General features: G+C 43.1%; 1 protein-coding gene across 1 annotated transcript in view; it reads left to right on the top strand.

The window, feature by feature from the left end:
- The first annotated feature begins 4,683 nt into the window (after positions 1-4,683).
- Positions 4,684-15,418, top strand: part of COPG2 (COPI coat complex subunit gamma 2) — a 31,119-nt gene continuing 20,384 nt past the window's right edge. Inside the window, exons 1-4 of the mRNA XM_042467476.1 lie at positions 4,684-4,904; positions 9,276-9,328; positions 10,482-10,562; positions 13,776-13,847. Coding sequence (XP_042323410.1) covers positions 4,868-4,904; positions 9,276-9,328; positions 10,482-10,562; positions 13,776-13,847 — 243 coding nt within the window. The 5' untranslated portion in view covers positions 4,684-4,867. The remainder of the gene's footprint in view (positions 4,905-9,275; positions 9,329-10,481; positions 10,563-13,775; positions 13,848-15,418) is intronic.

Below are 15,418 nucleotides of genomic sequence, written 5' to 3'. Positions count from 1 at the left end.
ATAGGATTTAGTACCAATTATCCGCCTCTATTTCTAACCATACGCACTTTATCTAAATTTGTCTTCCTCTTTCATACTCTGAGTAGAGTATTTTCACTATCAGAGTTTGAATTTTAGAAGCAAATCTCTTCATTTCTGACAAGTAATGAGATATAAACTCTTCAGATTTTCTTAGAGGCTTGAATATGACAGATTTAATGTCAGAGTACAATATGAAATGAATAATTTATTGGGTCTGGATCCAGCATGAATGAGTTTCTTCTTTAATGTGGAATTCATTTTTTGTCCTATATCTACAAATAAGTCCCTGAATGTATATACTTCAGGATGAAGGAAATGTCATGCAGATCTGCAAAATAAAATCGGTTTGTACAAAATGAAACTGGTTTGTAAAGGGACAAAACCTGAGATTTCAGATACCTTTCTTTTTCCTTGTCTAGAGGGGCTCTAATTTAACTTTCTCCCAGTCTTTGCATGTTTTAAATATCTTTGTCAATGAAAAGGAGGTGGCATAGAAAAGGGATTAATTGTGTGTGTGTGGGAGGATGTCAGCAAAAATGATTGTGCCACGTATCCAAAGAGAAAGAAAATGTATTATGCAACAGTGAATTATTTGTTATAGAGTTCTGTGGGAAAATCTCAGAAAGGGTGGGCCTTGTATCCAGTCCTGATTAAGTTCCTTCCGCATTAAAGACAGCCAAGCATCAACATTATTATTGCGGGATTTAAATGCCTTGCAAAAGACAGTTTGGGATTCCTAATCCATCTAATACTCTGGGGCTATAACTGATTGCTTTTGAGGGTCTTAGCATGGCACATTTTGGGTATGTATATGCAAGGCAAACCAGATGTTTCCAGGAAAAACCAGTTGGAAAGTATCATTCCTGGGTGGCCTGGAGAGAGATACTGACCAGCTTTTCAAGTCTTGCAAGAAATTTTGACCCAGATAAACAGTTGCTATTTTTCTCTTTCATAGACACACATGTATATATCTAGACCTCTAAGGTGACATAACCGGAGGCAAGCTATGCTGTACCCACCTGGCATAATCATCCAGTTTGTGTAGCAGTTATTGTGTTGGAATGGGACTCAGGAGATCTAGGTTCTAGTCTCCACTGAGTCATGCAACTTTCTGGGTTCTCTGTTTCAGGAGGACAGGTGCCCAGGTGAACACGCCTCTGGTCCCCAAGAACAAAGAGTGGAGAAACCAAGCCGATCCAAGATTGCACATGGAAGGCCTGTAAAGGAGGAAGCATGGCTGAAGCAGTCTGGGAGCTTTATCACACTGTCGAGATCCCATGGGAAAATGGGAGTTTAATGGGAGCTAAATGAGATTCATATTCAAACAAAACTTGCAAATTTGGGTAGTTTATCACACAAAAGGACTCCCCAAAGGAAATAATGCGAAGTTAATCCGAAACCAAAGCAGAGAAAAACGGCAGCTTTTTTACTTTCGAGTTGTTCCAAAAGTAAAAAGCTGCCAGTTTTCTCTGCTTTGCATTCGGATTAACTTCGTGTTATTTCACTTTGTGACGTTGTCTGATAAACTTTGGGCATTTTCGAGTTTTCTTTGCTTTAAATCTTGCTTAACTCCCATTTTTCCGTGGATCTCGCTAGTGTGATAAACTTCTAGGTTCTGAAAGCAACAATAATAAATTTTATTTATTATAAAATAATAAACATCGGATCGAGGCGGGATTACAGCAAACAATTCAACAATACAAAATGCAGATAGAATGTTATCTAAAATACAAACAATAAAATGGTCAGCAATACAGCTGCCAATCATTAAAATATCCAAAATAAGAACCATGGCTCCTTTTCCTCCTGGAGAGAAGTGACCAGTTGGGTGTCCAGTGGGGCTCTGTCCTGGGCCCAGGGCTATTCAACATCTTTATCAATGACCTGGATGACAGAATTGGGAGCATACTTATCAAATTTGCAGATGACACCAAATTAGGAGGAGTAGCAAATACTCCAGAGGACAGGATCAAAATTCAAAATGACCTGAATAGACTAGAAAGCTGGGCTAAAGCTAACAAAATGAAATTCAACACAGGGGGACACCTGGCTGAATGAAACTACATGCGAAAGGGATCTAGGAGTCCTAGTAGACCACAAGTTGAACATGAGTCAACAGTGTGATGCGGCAGCTAACAAGGCCAATGTGAGATGTGACACCTACTGAGTTCCAGATGGACTCAACAAAGGGTTGAATTATTATAGAAATGAATGGGTTTTACTTCCAGACATTCTGTTTTTCTCATTAGAGGGGAAATCCACAAGTAGAAATCACCTGGATTCGGACCGAGCAAAATAACACAAGCATGAATGTGTGTTTGCATTCTGCAGAACTCTTCATTGAGCTGAATGTGAGGCTTGTTGGGGAGAGAGCTGGCATGGTTTCAAAAGCCTGCAATTCTTCTAAGCGTCTTAAAGCAGAATTCCAAAGGAGTTGTGCAGACTTAAAATAGATTAACTGCTGTTGGGGTGCTAAACAGATTTCAGCTTGCATGGAAGGAAGGCTTTGGGAACAAAGAAGCAAGGGCTGATATGTCAACCACCACCCCCATCATCCACAGTGCTGAGCCATTTATATCTATAAACGTATCTGAGAAAACAAGGTCTGGTGCTCTCTCAGCAGAAGCAAAACAGTCTTTGAGGCTGTAAAAGGATAAACATTTCCTTCAGATGGAAATCTGTTATTTCCTCAGGATGCAAACTAACTTGGCTAACATGTAATGTACAAACATTACAAGGCTAAAGACCTTGTAGAACTACAAATCCCGGTATATCATGGAGCTACAGCACTTAAAATGGTGTCAAACTGCATTGTTTCTTCATATTGTTTCTCCATTATTATTTATCTGTGATCCGCGTTTAGTCTCTTCTGAGACAAAGGTGGCATAAAAATGAAACAAGTAAGTTAATGATTTCTACTGTGCAGGTGCATCCTGGGATATTTTAAAAGTAGTGGGAAAAGTAGGACAACTGAGAATTAATCCAAATAGGGGCAGTTGGAGCAGGGATGTAGCCAGGATTTTAGGAAAGGGGGTGGGGGGTCCAGACTAAGTGCCACCATTATAATGGGGCTTGGGTGCAGCGGTGCAGCAGCACACACCGTTCATTTTTCTGATGGAAGGGGGGGTCCGGACCCCAAGACCCCCCCCCTTGGCTACGTCCCTGGTTGGAGGGTATGCTATTGTTATGTTTGCAAAGATGGAGATTACATTCAGGTGGCACACAGATGGAGCCTCTTGCTATCAGATGGACAGAATGATCCGCCTTTAGCTGAGTGTCTTTTATCCAAAATGCTTGGGACCCCAAGTATTTTGGATTTGGGAATATTTGCAAATACAGTTGGCCCTCCACATTAACGGCTATGACTTTGCGGATGTTGTTATGAGCAGGTTCGACATCCTTTTTGAATTGTGGAGCCCAGAACTGGACACAGGATTATTCCAGGTGGGGCCTGAGAAGAGCCAAACAGAGTGGGACTATTACATCCCTTGATCTAGACACTATACGTCTCTTGATGCAGCCTAGAATCTCATTGGCTTTTTTAGCTACCGCATTGCACTCTTGACACATGTTCAATGTGTGGTCTACTTGTACTCCTAGATCTCTTTCCCACTTATAAGTCTCTCATTCAGCCATGAGTCTCCCATGATCCTATATCTGTGCATTTCATTTTTCTGCCCTAAGAGAACCTTACATTTCTCCGTGTTGAATTTCATTTTGTTAGCTTTGGCCCAGCTTTCTAATCTATTAAGGTCATTCTGAATTTTGATCCTGTCCTCTGGGGTATTTGCTACTCCTCTTAATTTGGTGCCATCTGCAGATTTGGTCCCCTCCAACATTCTGCATCAGCTAAAAACTGGGACATCAGAGTGTGGAAGAACCCACAAGTTTAGGAGAAGCTGCAGCAGTTTGCTTTTGCCTGATCCGACAGAGAAGGGCAGGACTCCCCTCCTCTTCTCCTCAGCAACTTATTTCTGTTCAGAGAAGGAAGTTCCAGATTAGTTTGCATGGGATACATGCAGATAAATGTCTTTTTTTGTCCATTTTTTGTTGTCATTGGCTGCAGAAACATTCCAGGTTGACTGCGCTTTAACCGCCGTGGCACCATAAATTATAATACAGAATCCAGGGCTCTCTGTCAGAGAAGGAGAAATGCCAAACAAAACTACAAATCCCAGAATTCCATAGCATGGAGCCATGGCAGTTAAAGCGGCGTCAACCTGGGTTACTTTTGCTGTGCAGACGATGCAGCCATTGCGATTTTAAAATAAAATAATAATAGAGAGGGGAGGCTGGAGAATTGCTGTCCCTTCAAATGCAACTGGACTACAACTCCCATGATCCCTCACCATTGGCCATGCTAGGTGGGGATGATGGGAGTTACAACCCAATACAGTACATGGGTAGAGAGGCCAACATTTTGAGGAATTTGATTTGCGTTGAGGAAGGGGTTGGACTCAAAGGCCCATGATCCCCTTCCAACTCTTAAGAAGTTAATTTTTTTGGGGGGAGGGGACATTTTCTTCCTCCAATAAAGAGCGCGGTCCCTTTAAATAGCAAGACGGCCTTTACTTCCGGGTGGGCGTGATAACAAGGAAAGGGGTGTGGCTATGTAAATACGGTTCTAGGCGTTCTTCCTCCTTTTCAACTCCTGGGAGGAAAAGTGACGTCAGCCGCTAAAGTGGAAGAAGTGGGCGTGGCCCAGAGATTGAGTGGCGGCCGTGCCCACCAATGGCGGCGCGCACAATGTAGTCCTCGGCGCTCCGAGGGCGGGACTTCCTTCCCGGAGGGTGAGCGTGGAGGCTGAAATCTGCGGCCAGAAGCCGAGCCGGTCGCCGTCGCCGCCATGATTAAGAAGTTTGATAAGAAGGACGAGGAGTCTGGTAAGAACACGCCGGCTCCGGAGTTCGAGGTGGCGACTAGGCCGCGAAGCCTCGGGAAGCAGGCCCCGTTGCTAGGCAGACTTGGGAGCCCCTTGACTATGGAGTGGGTAGCCCCGTAGGGAACCCCTGAGGCAGTTGGCTCCGCCCACAAAGGGGCGTGGCTTTGGTTGAGGCGAGGCGTTCTTCCTCGAAGAGGGACTACAACTCCCATAATCCCCACAAGTGTGCATTATGGGGGTTGTAGTCCGACACAAATGGGAGGCCCTCGCCTGAGGGAAGAAGGGGTTTTTCTTAATGTTATTTAATTGTTATGTCAACCTTCTCTCAGAAAGAATCACTTGAAAATTAAAAATCCTCACATAAAACAATATAAAATCATGTAAAAGGCATACAGAGTTTTAAAAAGATAAGATTAAAAACATCTGTGGAGAAAGATTGGGAAGAATAAATGCAAACAATAGTAAATCAACAGTTTAACGATAAGTAAGCAATAATAACTGAAAAGACTTACATCTTTCTCAGTTTCAGGGAAGTCAATGAGATTAATATATATAAGTCCTTTTGGAAGACATGGTTGAAGGCAGAAGAAAGAAGAAGAAGAAAGACTAACATAAATATTTCAGTTTCTTGGTTGCTAAATGGAGTTTTCTCCCCGTTGGTCAGGATTAAGGCTGCTGTCACACTGCAGAATTAATGCAGATTGACACCGCTTCAGTGGCCATGGCTCAATGCTATAGACTTCTGGGATTTGTAGTTTGTGGTGCACCTGAGCTCTCTGACTCACAGCTCACAAAACTACAAACCCCAGTATTCCATAACATTGAGCCATGGCAATTAAAGTGGCATCAAACTGGGCTTTTCTGTGGTGCAGATGCAGCCTAAGTGTGGTTTGACAATCGACTCAGAAGGAACTTCTTGAAAGCAAGGTCCAAAACACACTGCAGAAATAACCCAGTTTGAGACCGCTTTAACTGCCCTTGCTCAGTGCTAGGGAATACTGGCAAGTGTAGTTTTGTGAGTACATTTACCTTCTCCGTCATAGAGCTCTGGTACCACAATAAACTACAGTTCCCATGACTCCCTAGCTGTAACCCAGGGCAGTTGAAGCGATCTCAAGATGGATTATTTCTGCTGCGTGTTTTGGACCTAAAAGTCTTGGTAATGGAGCCCATGACCTAGAGAGGTCTGTGGGTTCTCCCTCTTAGACAGTCTCAAAAAGAGGCTGAACAGCTCTCTCGGGATGCTTTCATTCAGTGACCCCCCAAACTCTGCCTTTTAAGGGATGTTGGACTTCAGCTATCAAATCCCAGGGTATTGGCCAACATGGCTGAGGCTTTTGGGAGCTGAAGTCCAAAACCCCTTAAAGGGCACAGTTTGGGGATCACTGCCAGGAGATCCTGCCCTGAACAGAGAGTTGGGCTCTATGGCCCATGAGGCCCCTTCCAGCTCTATGGTTCTTTGATTCCACATGTTTATGGCCCCTGTCAGTGTTTAAATGCCGGTCCTGCAGCCACAAGGTTGTGAGTTCGATCCCAGGCAGGGCTCCAGGGTCCACTCAGCCTTCCATCCTTTTGTAGGTTGGTAAAATGAGTACCCATCTTATTGGGGGAATTGGCTTCCACATTGTAAACCGCTTAGGGAGTACTTAAGTGCACTGATAAGTGGTATAGAAATGTACTTGCTAGTGCTATTGCTACCAGAAATGCTCTTCGGTTGCAAGGATGGGAGAAGACAAATCTGTGTTTGCACCTTGGTCAGGCTTCACCTTTGTTCTGCTTCACAATGAACATGCACAAAACACCCCTTCAGACAGCGCAGAGCTGTGGTTTGAGTACTGGCCTAGGACTCTGGAGTTGTTGTGAAGTGGAAGGCTTTCACAGCCGGCATCCATATTTTTTGTGGCTTTTTTAAGGCTATGTGTTCTGGAAGAGTTTATTCCTGATGTTTCGCCAGCATTTGTGGCTGGCATCTTCAGAGAATGCTGGCATGGAAGAGAGTGGGGTATATATATACTGTATGACCCTTGGCTGGGATAAAGTGATTTAACGTGTTCATCGGTGTATTGGCCTGTTGTTCTGAAAAACACCAAAATCAAGACTGGGGTCCAAAACACAGTGCAAAAATAATCCAGTTTGAGATCATTTTAATTGCCTTGGTGCAGGGCTAGGGAATCCTGGCAATTGTAGTTTGTTGTGGCACCAGAGCTCTCTGACGGAGAAGACTAAATGTCTCACAAAACTAGTTCTCAGCATTCCCTAGCCCTGAGCCAGGGCAGTTAAAGCGGTCTCAAACTGGATTATTTCTGCACTGTGTTTTGGACCTCAGTCCATGCAAATGACAGGAGTTTTCCCAGCAGACAATAGATCATTAATTGAACAGACACCCTGAGGCCTTTCCATTCAACAACAGGCCAACACACATGTAGAGAGATCTTGTAGCACCTTTGAGACTAACTGATAAGTCTCAAAGGGGCTACAAGATCTCTCCACATACAGATTCTACAGACTAACACAGCTATATCTTTGAATTAGACGGACACACAGATGAACATGTAAATCACTTCTTCTCAACCAACGGTCATGCAGTGCATATACCCCACACGCTTTCATTCCAGCATTCTCTGAAGATGCCAGCCACAGATGCTGGAAAAACGTCAGGAATAAACTCTTCCAGAACACGGCCACAGAGCCCGAAAAACCTACAAAAAACTATGGCGTTGTTGTTAACTGCCCTTGGGTCGATCATGACCCTGTGCATGGGAATCTCCAAGACCCCTATCCTCTACTGCTCTGCTCAGGTCCTGCAATTTCATACCCATGACCGCCTTAATAGAGCCCATCCATCTAGCATGCGGCCTTCCTCTGTTTCTGCTTCCCTCCACCTTTCCCAGCATTATTACCTTCGCCAATGAGTGGTGCCTTCTCATGATGTGGCCAAAGTATGACAGCCTCAGTTTGGTCATTTTGGCTTCCAGGGACTCTTTCTCTCCATGACTCTTCTTGGCTTCTTGGTGGTGGTCTTGGCTTCTAGGTCTCCAGGAGTCTGGAGACCAGTGTTCAAATCCCGGCTTGGCCATGACACCCATCGGGTGACCCCTTGGGCAAGTCACACTCTCTCAGCCTCAGAGGATGGCCATGACAAACCCCCTCTGAAGAAACCTGCCTAGAAAATCCCATGATAGGTTTGTCTTAGGGTTGCCATAAGTTGGAAACTATTTGAAGACACACAACAACAAACAACAAAGGGATGGACTATGCTGTGATTCAGGGATGTTCATCTGGCATAACTGATCTTTTGGTGGAACATTTGGGGCAGCCATACTACTTAAACCTTTTAAATTTGGACACCCCCCCCTTACATCTACATGTGGATGTTTGTTCCCCCACTCAATAACAGACTACTCTTGTCCCTCCATATTCGCTAGGGTTAGGGGAACAAGACCCCTGTGAATATGGAAAAACCACAAATAACAAAAACACTGTTTTTACCTGAGAGGACACCTCTCTAGGAATTTCTAGGTCCTCCAGTGCAACTCTGTGGTCAATGTCCAACATACACTGACCATAGAATGGCACTGGAGTAGCTACAAATGGTTTTTCAGTGCAACTTTTAGTTAAATTGACTACAGAGTTGCACTGGAGGACCTAGACAGTCCCAGAGAGAATATATTAATGAAATTCGTGAATAATCAAATCCACAAATATCAAATCCGCAAATATGGAGGGATGACTGTATATGAATAGAAATTTATAAATAAAGGTTAATAATAATAATAATAATAATAATAATAATAATTTTGTTTATTTAGTGTGTGTATTTTCATTTCCACATTCATGTATATTCACATTCAGACATTTTATGAGGAAATAACATCATTCAAATTGGAACAGTTTTAACTTGGTGTAAATTTTACACATTAAAAAATTTGGGAAGAAGAAGAAGAGGGATTAAGGCCTCCAAGTCTTTATGCCCCCCTTGAGCAACTCCTTGAGAACCATTGACCTATAATACATTTGAAAACCAGTTGTTTGTGGAAGCATTACAAGCAGAAGTTGGGGAGCATCCCAGTGAAATTCTCAGAGGAAATTGGGGACACTTTGCATGATGCTGAGGTGGAAAAATGACAATCAGGAAATGGTTTGAGACCTCCTTCTCCAGAAATTTCTCAACTTCAGTAATAGATTATCCTTGAAGAAGAACTTCAGTACAGAAGGCCATAACACACTGGTTCTTTTTCCTTATCATGTAAACATCTTTCGAGCATCTTGAGATGTGTCTCCAGTTTCTTTTATGGAAACATTGACAAAAAGTTCTGTTCCATCCCTGCTTAACATCTGGATAATTCATGTGTTTCTTTTGCTCTGTTTTCAGGTAGTGGCTCCAACCCCTTCCAACATTTGGAAAAGAGTGCTATTCTTCAGGAGGTAAGTTTGGATCTTTCTTTACATCACCTCTTCAGTAGTGGCTGAAGCTCTCTTTTTGAAATAGTCTTTGAAATGTCCAGGCAAGGAGTGAGCAATGATGGTAAGGGTTTTGACTATCATGCAGATAGTCAAACAGAGAAGGCTAAAGGCTCATAAAACTACAGTTTCCAATATTTCCTAGCATTGAGCCAGGGCAGTTAAAGTGGTCTCAAACTGGATTATTTCTGCAGTGTGTTTTGGACCTGTCTTTCACAAATTGATTTGGAGATAATTGCCAAGCCATCCCCAATGGATTGCTAGCACTTCGCTGCCAAAAACCTGTAAGCATATGTTTAAAAGGCTAGTGGTAAAAACCTGTGTTGAAAAGGCTAGAAGTCACAATTTTGCCATCTCTCCCAAATACATTCTTCCTTCCTTCCTTCCTTGCAGCAGCAGCTGCCCTTCATATTCCAGATTTTTGTTGAATAAAAAGGATTGGAGGGGAATATAGCAGCATCTTTAAGACTAAGTGGTTTTTATTTTTCTAACCCTTCATGGATGGCCTTCCACTGAAAGGGCAAAACAAGCTCCTTTCTGGTGTGGAAAAAGAGAGGGAGACCAGAACAATCTGCACTTGTGGTGAGGCTGGTGAGTGGATAAAGTACAAGAGCAGTAAACAGTTCATTTGAAATTGCCCCCGACATCTCCTTGCCAGTCATTTATTCCATCTACAAAGCAAACCATCCTTGTTTTTAGAAATGTAGCTGGAGAAGTAGCTCAGGAGATAGTGTTGACTGGGAATTATGTGGAAGGAATGTATTATCAGGAAGGGGAATGGAGGCTGTTTTCCAGGAAAAGAATAGTGCTGCGAGAAGGGAAGGAAAGAGATTGCATAGAATGGGGTGGGCAAGATGCAGCCCTGTTTGTGGCTCGTGGCCCATTCCGACTCCCTAGACAACCCTTTTTGTAGCCAAATAAAGTGAATCATCTCTTGGATCTGCCAAATTCCTTGAAGGGAAGTTCAGTGATAATGAAGCAGCATTTGCTTAAGGCCTTTCCTCCAAAAATCTGTTTCACCTTTTTTCATGCAGCCTGTTGTAAGGAAACCTCACTCCTTGGACATCCTTGCTTGCACTGCTCTGTTTTCTACATTACTTCTGCTCTTTCCCCACAGGCTCGCATCTTTAACGAGACCCCCATCAATCCGAGAAGATGTCTGCATATACTCACCAAGATACTTTACTTGCTGAACCAGGTAAATGCACTGGCTTCTGTGCAATTCAGTTCAAACCTCTGGCTCTTGATAAAAACCAGGCTTCAAGCGATAGTAGCAGGTTCTGTCTCAGAACTATCTGGGTCTTGTAGAAATTGGGTGTGTTCCAACTTTAAAAGAAAAAGCCATTGAGAAGGGGGATACAGGCTAAACCCTTCCCTCTTCAGTCTTTCATCCAGCAATTTTTCTCCTCCTTTTCTCTTAGTTTGCTTGGGGGCCGAGGAGGCTTCTGGTTTCATAACTCTGGCTTGCAGCAAAAAGGCCTGGAAAAGGAAGCTGGAGGGAAGTTGGATTTGCTGTTTCAGGAAAAATGCAAAAATATAGGATGGGTGAAAGCTGTATATGTGAAATGGATCTAGGGGCTTAGTAGATCACAAGCTAAGTGTGCATCAACAGTGTGATGCAATAGCCAAAAAAGCCGATGCAACTTGGGCTGTGTCAGCAGGAGTAGAACGTCCAGATTAGGGGACGTAGTTGTGCCACGCAGCTTTGGTCAGACTTCACCTGGAATACTGACGCTACATTTCAAGAAGGATATGGACACGTTTGTACATGTCCAGAGAAGCATTATCAAGATGGTCAAAGGTTTAGAAACCAAGTCTTATGAAGAATGGCTGAAGGAGCTGGATAGGTTTAGCTTAAAGAAGAGAAGACAAAGATGTGACACATCTTTAAATATATGAAGGGATGTCATGTAAAGACGGAGCGAACTTATTTTCTGCTGCCCCATTGACCTGAACATGAACCAATGGATTCAGATGACAAGAGAGAGAGAGAGAGAGAGAGAGAGAGATTCAATTTGAACCTTAAGAATAACTTCTTGACTATAAGAGTTTTTCCACTGTGGAATAGACTGCCTTAGAGGATAATAGGCTCTCCTTCTTTGCGGGTCTTTAAACAGAGGTTTGCCTTGAAACCAAGCCTTGTGAGACCCAGCTTAGGGAGCTGGGGATGTTTAGCTTGGAGAAAAAAGAGATGAGAAGCAACATGTTAGGAATCTTTACATTCTTAAAGGGATGTAATGTAGAAGATGGAGCAAGCCTGTTTTCTGCTGCTTGAGAGATTAGAGTCCCAAAATGGATTCAAATTACAAGATAGGCAATTCCACCTAAACACGAGGAAGAACTTTTTAACTGGAAGAGCTGTTTGATAGTGATATAAATTGCCTTGAAGGGTGGTGGATTCTCCTTTAAAGGTCTTCAAACAGAGATTGAATGGGTATCTTTCAAGAGTACTGTTGTACTCTTGTATTCCTGCAGACGGGGGTTGGACTGGATGCCCCTTGTGATCCCTTCCAACTCTAAGTTCCTGTGATTGTTTTATTCTGTGAATGGGGAGAACATTTTACATTTTGGACCCCACCCCTTCCTCCCATGTGATTAACTGCACCGCTTGCGCTGTGAACAAATTGACTAGAGCATTTTATTATTGCTGTTATCTCTTGATCAGCCTTTTTCCAACCTGACGACTTCCAGCTATTGTGGCTGGGGGATTGTGGGTGTACATCTGGAAGATGGTGGGTTGTGGAAGGTTGGTTTAACCAGTGTGTGTACAGACATGTCAAACTTGCTCACATGCTGTGGATAAGGAAACAAAGTGGGAATGAAAACTAAATGGCTTTGTTCCTTTCTGCCTGTTTTTCATCTGTCTGCTATGCTGCAAGTATTTGATTCCTACTCTTCAAAGTCTTACAGAACTGATTTATTGTGCATAGCCTGTAGAATTAGTTGACCAGAGAGTCTTAAATTAAACACATCTATGTCTAGTTTCCAGTTCTGGAGTTATAAATACAGTTGCCCCTCCACATGTACAGGAGTTAGGGGTGAATGTGGAAAAACTGCAAATAAAAAACACTTTTCTTTTTACCTGAAAGAACCCCTTTCTAGGAATCTCCAGGTCCTCCAGTGCAACTCTATGGTCAACATCTGCTAGGCGTTGATCATAGAATCATGCTGGAGGACCTACAAATGCCTAGAGAAGTGTTTTCTCTAGGAATTTCTAGGTTCTCCAGCACAACTCTTTGGTCAGCTTCTGTCAAATTTGCGCTGGAGGACCTAGTAATTCCTAGAGAGAACATATTAATCAAATCTGCAAATAACCAAACCTGCAAAAGTCAAAGCTGCAAATGTGGAGGGCTGACTGTAGTATCTTCAAGTGTGGAAGTTGCAAGTAGCTATTGGAGGGGGCAGATGAAAGATGCAGATGTAAGCCATTGTGGGGCATTGATCTGTATGGTTCAAGGTAGCATTGGATTTGGACCGGTACACACCAGGGGTGTAATGCAGGGCTGGACAGTTGTGTAGGGGCAGGGAATCAGTTTTCTTTTCTTCACCCTCTCATGGGCCGCATTGGAAATGATGCTGTTGTGTACCAGAAATGGTGTTACAGTACTATGGAAGTGATATCAAGTTGTTTCTGGTCACCATTATCTGCCCAAAAAAGGCATTTGTAAGATATGGATAGGGAGTTCAGGTAGGTGGAAAAGCCAGACTGACGTATCCAATAGTAGTTTCCTTACATTCTGGACTGTTTGGTGAGGGGTGTGTGTGTATATATACACGTTTTTTTTTAAACGGAGATATTTTCAGGGGACTGTTGGAGGGTTTTGTGGGCTGCCAAAGTGGGGTTCAAAGCCAAAGCCTACCTGTGGGCCACGCTTTCCCCACCCCTGAGGTAATAAGACATTTATGTGTAATTGGGAACTTTCAAAGTAGAAGTGGAATGGACTGCCTTTAAGGTGATGAACTCTTCCTCTTTGGAGGTCTTTAAACAGAGGTTGGGTGGCCACCTTTGGGGAGTGCATTAGTTTTGTTTTCCTGCATGACAGGGACTTGGACCAAGTGGCCCCTGTGGTCCTTTCCAGCTCTATGGCTCTGTGATTCAAAAGTGTCATTTGGGTGACTTGATAGGTAATTCATTGGATACAATGCAAGATATAGGTACTGTTGTTGGACATCTTCATTCTTGCTCCCCTAATAATGTTTCAGATGAGTTTTGATTTGTACATTCATTGAGCTTACTAGCTCCCATTCTAAGGTTTGGGAAGCCCTTGACAGTTGACACTTCTGACACACAGGCATTTTGTAGACTTCAAGTCACATGAAAAGAAAGATATTTGAACCTGAAACTAGAACTTTCCTGAATATGGTTGACTTCTTTGATGTCCAGCATTTGTTTGTTTCTCCTCTCGTTTAGGGTGAACATTTTGGGACAACGGAAGCCACAGAAGCCTTCTTTGCCATGACAAGATTATTTCAGTCGAATGACGTAAGTAGCTCATGTTCCAAGATGACTGTTTTCCTATCTGGATTTCTGGTTGCATGAGGAGCACTAGAGTGCCTTATTTTATAAAAATAATTGTATTTGTGAGATACATGGCATTTTTGCCACACAATACATCTGAATTTAACAGTATTTTGGGGGGGGGGGGGAAGCTATGATCGGCAGTAAAATTTGTTTCTTTTCCTTTTTCTTCCTTTAATTAAGAAAGCTGGCTACATCTCCAGTAGAGTTATGTTTGTGCTGTTGTGCTTTTCCTAGCATAGGCGGCAAAAACCTTGCTATCCAGATGTTATTGGAGTTCAATTTCCAACCTCAGTGAACATAGCCAGACATGGGAGTTGCAATCCCACAATATCTGGAGGGCCTTGCATTTTGTGCTAGTCCATATTTCATGCCCTTGTCCTGGCTTGGAAAAGTTAATTATTTTGGGCTGTAGTTCCCAGAATACCTCTGTCTGCATGTCCAGTGACTGAGCTGACTGTGGGGATCCTGGAAGTTGCGGTCCAAAAGAAAGAAATGATTCCAGGTTCTGGAAGCATACAGCTAATGTTGATGTTTCCTCTGAGAGCACATGACAAAGTCAACTGGCTTAATTTTTAGTACTTGTGTGTGTGTGTATGCGCGTGCGTGTGGGACCAGGTTATAAAAGAAAGAGAGCAAGACTGAGCAAGTAGGAAAGAGTTGGCTTTGCCAGTTCCTTTCTCTGAAATGTAGACCACAGCGCATGGTATTCATTGCAGTGTCCCATCCCAAGTAGTAACCAGGGCTGACCCTGCCTAAATTCCAAGATTAGATGGGATCTGGTGCCTTTGGGCAATTCTAGGGAACATCCGAAGGAGTACAGTGTCATGATCAAGGGAAGTGGCAGTACCACTCTATATTGCTTTGGTCATACCTCACCTGGAATCCTGTGTCCAGTTCTGGATACCACAGTTGAAGAGGGATTAGCCTCCACCACTCGGAGGACATTCTCCACGGCTGCCCCAGCCCTTTGGAATACGCTGCCCACCGAGCTCCGCTCGACTACCACCCTGGCCCAATTCAGGAAGGACTTAAAAACCTTCCTGTTCCAACAGGCATTCCCCGATTAAAAATCCTGTGGGCCTCCCTCCTCTTCCGTGGCCAAGAGGTTGGGCTAAGGGGCTTTTTATCCTGTTGGTTTTTGTTGTTAGTTTCCTTTATTGTCGGGATGGTCTGTTTATAGTAATGTTTTTATATTGTCTTTGTACCATTGTTTTTAATCTCTGTTGTAAGCCGCCCTGATCTTGGAAAGGGCGGGATATAAATAAAAATTTTATTATTATTATTATTACAAGCTGGAACATGTCCAGAGGAAGGCAGCCAAAATGATAAAAGGTCTGGAAGTCATGCCCTGCATGGAACGGCTTAGGAGCTGGGTATGTTTAGCATGGAGAAGAGAAGGCTTGTGTACATCCTACTGAAAAGTCAACATTGCTGCTCTTATCTTGGTGTTAAGGTTTCCATTTAAGGGATGGAAGAGTGGAATATACATGTTTGGAATAATTCCCTCTAGACATGACCACCTCCTCTTGTAA

This window comes from Sceloporus undulatus, chromosome 5, assembly GCF_019175285.1.
Source record: "Sceloporus undulatus isolate JIND9_A2432 ecotype Alabama chromosome 5, SceUnd_v1.1, whole genome shotgun sequence".
Taxonomy (NCBI): domain Eukaryota; kingdom Metazoa; phylum Chordata; class Lepidosauria; order Squamata; family Phrynosomatidae; genus Sceloporus; species Sceloporus undulatus.
This window is presented reverse-complemented; position numbering and strand designations above follow the sequence as displayed.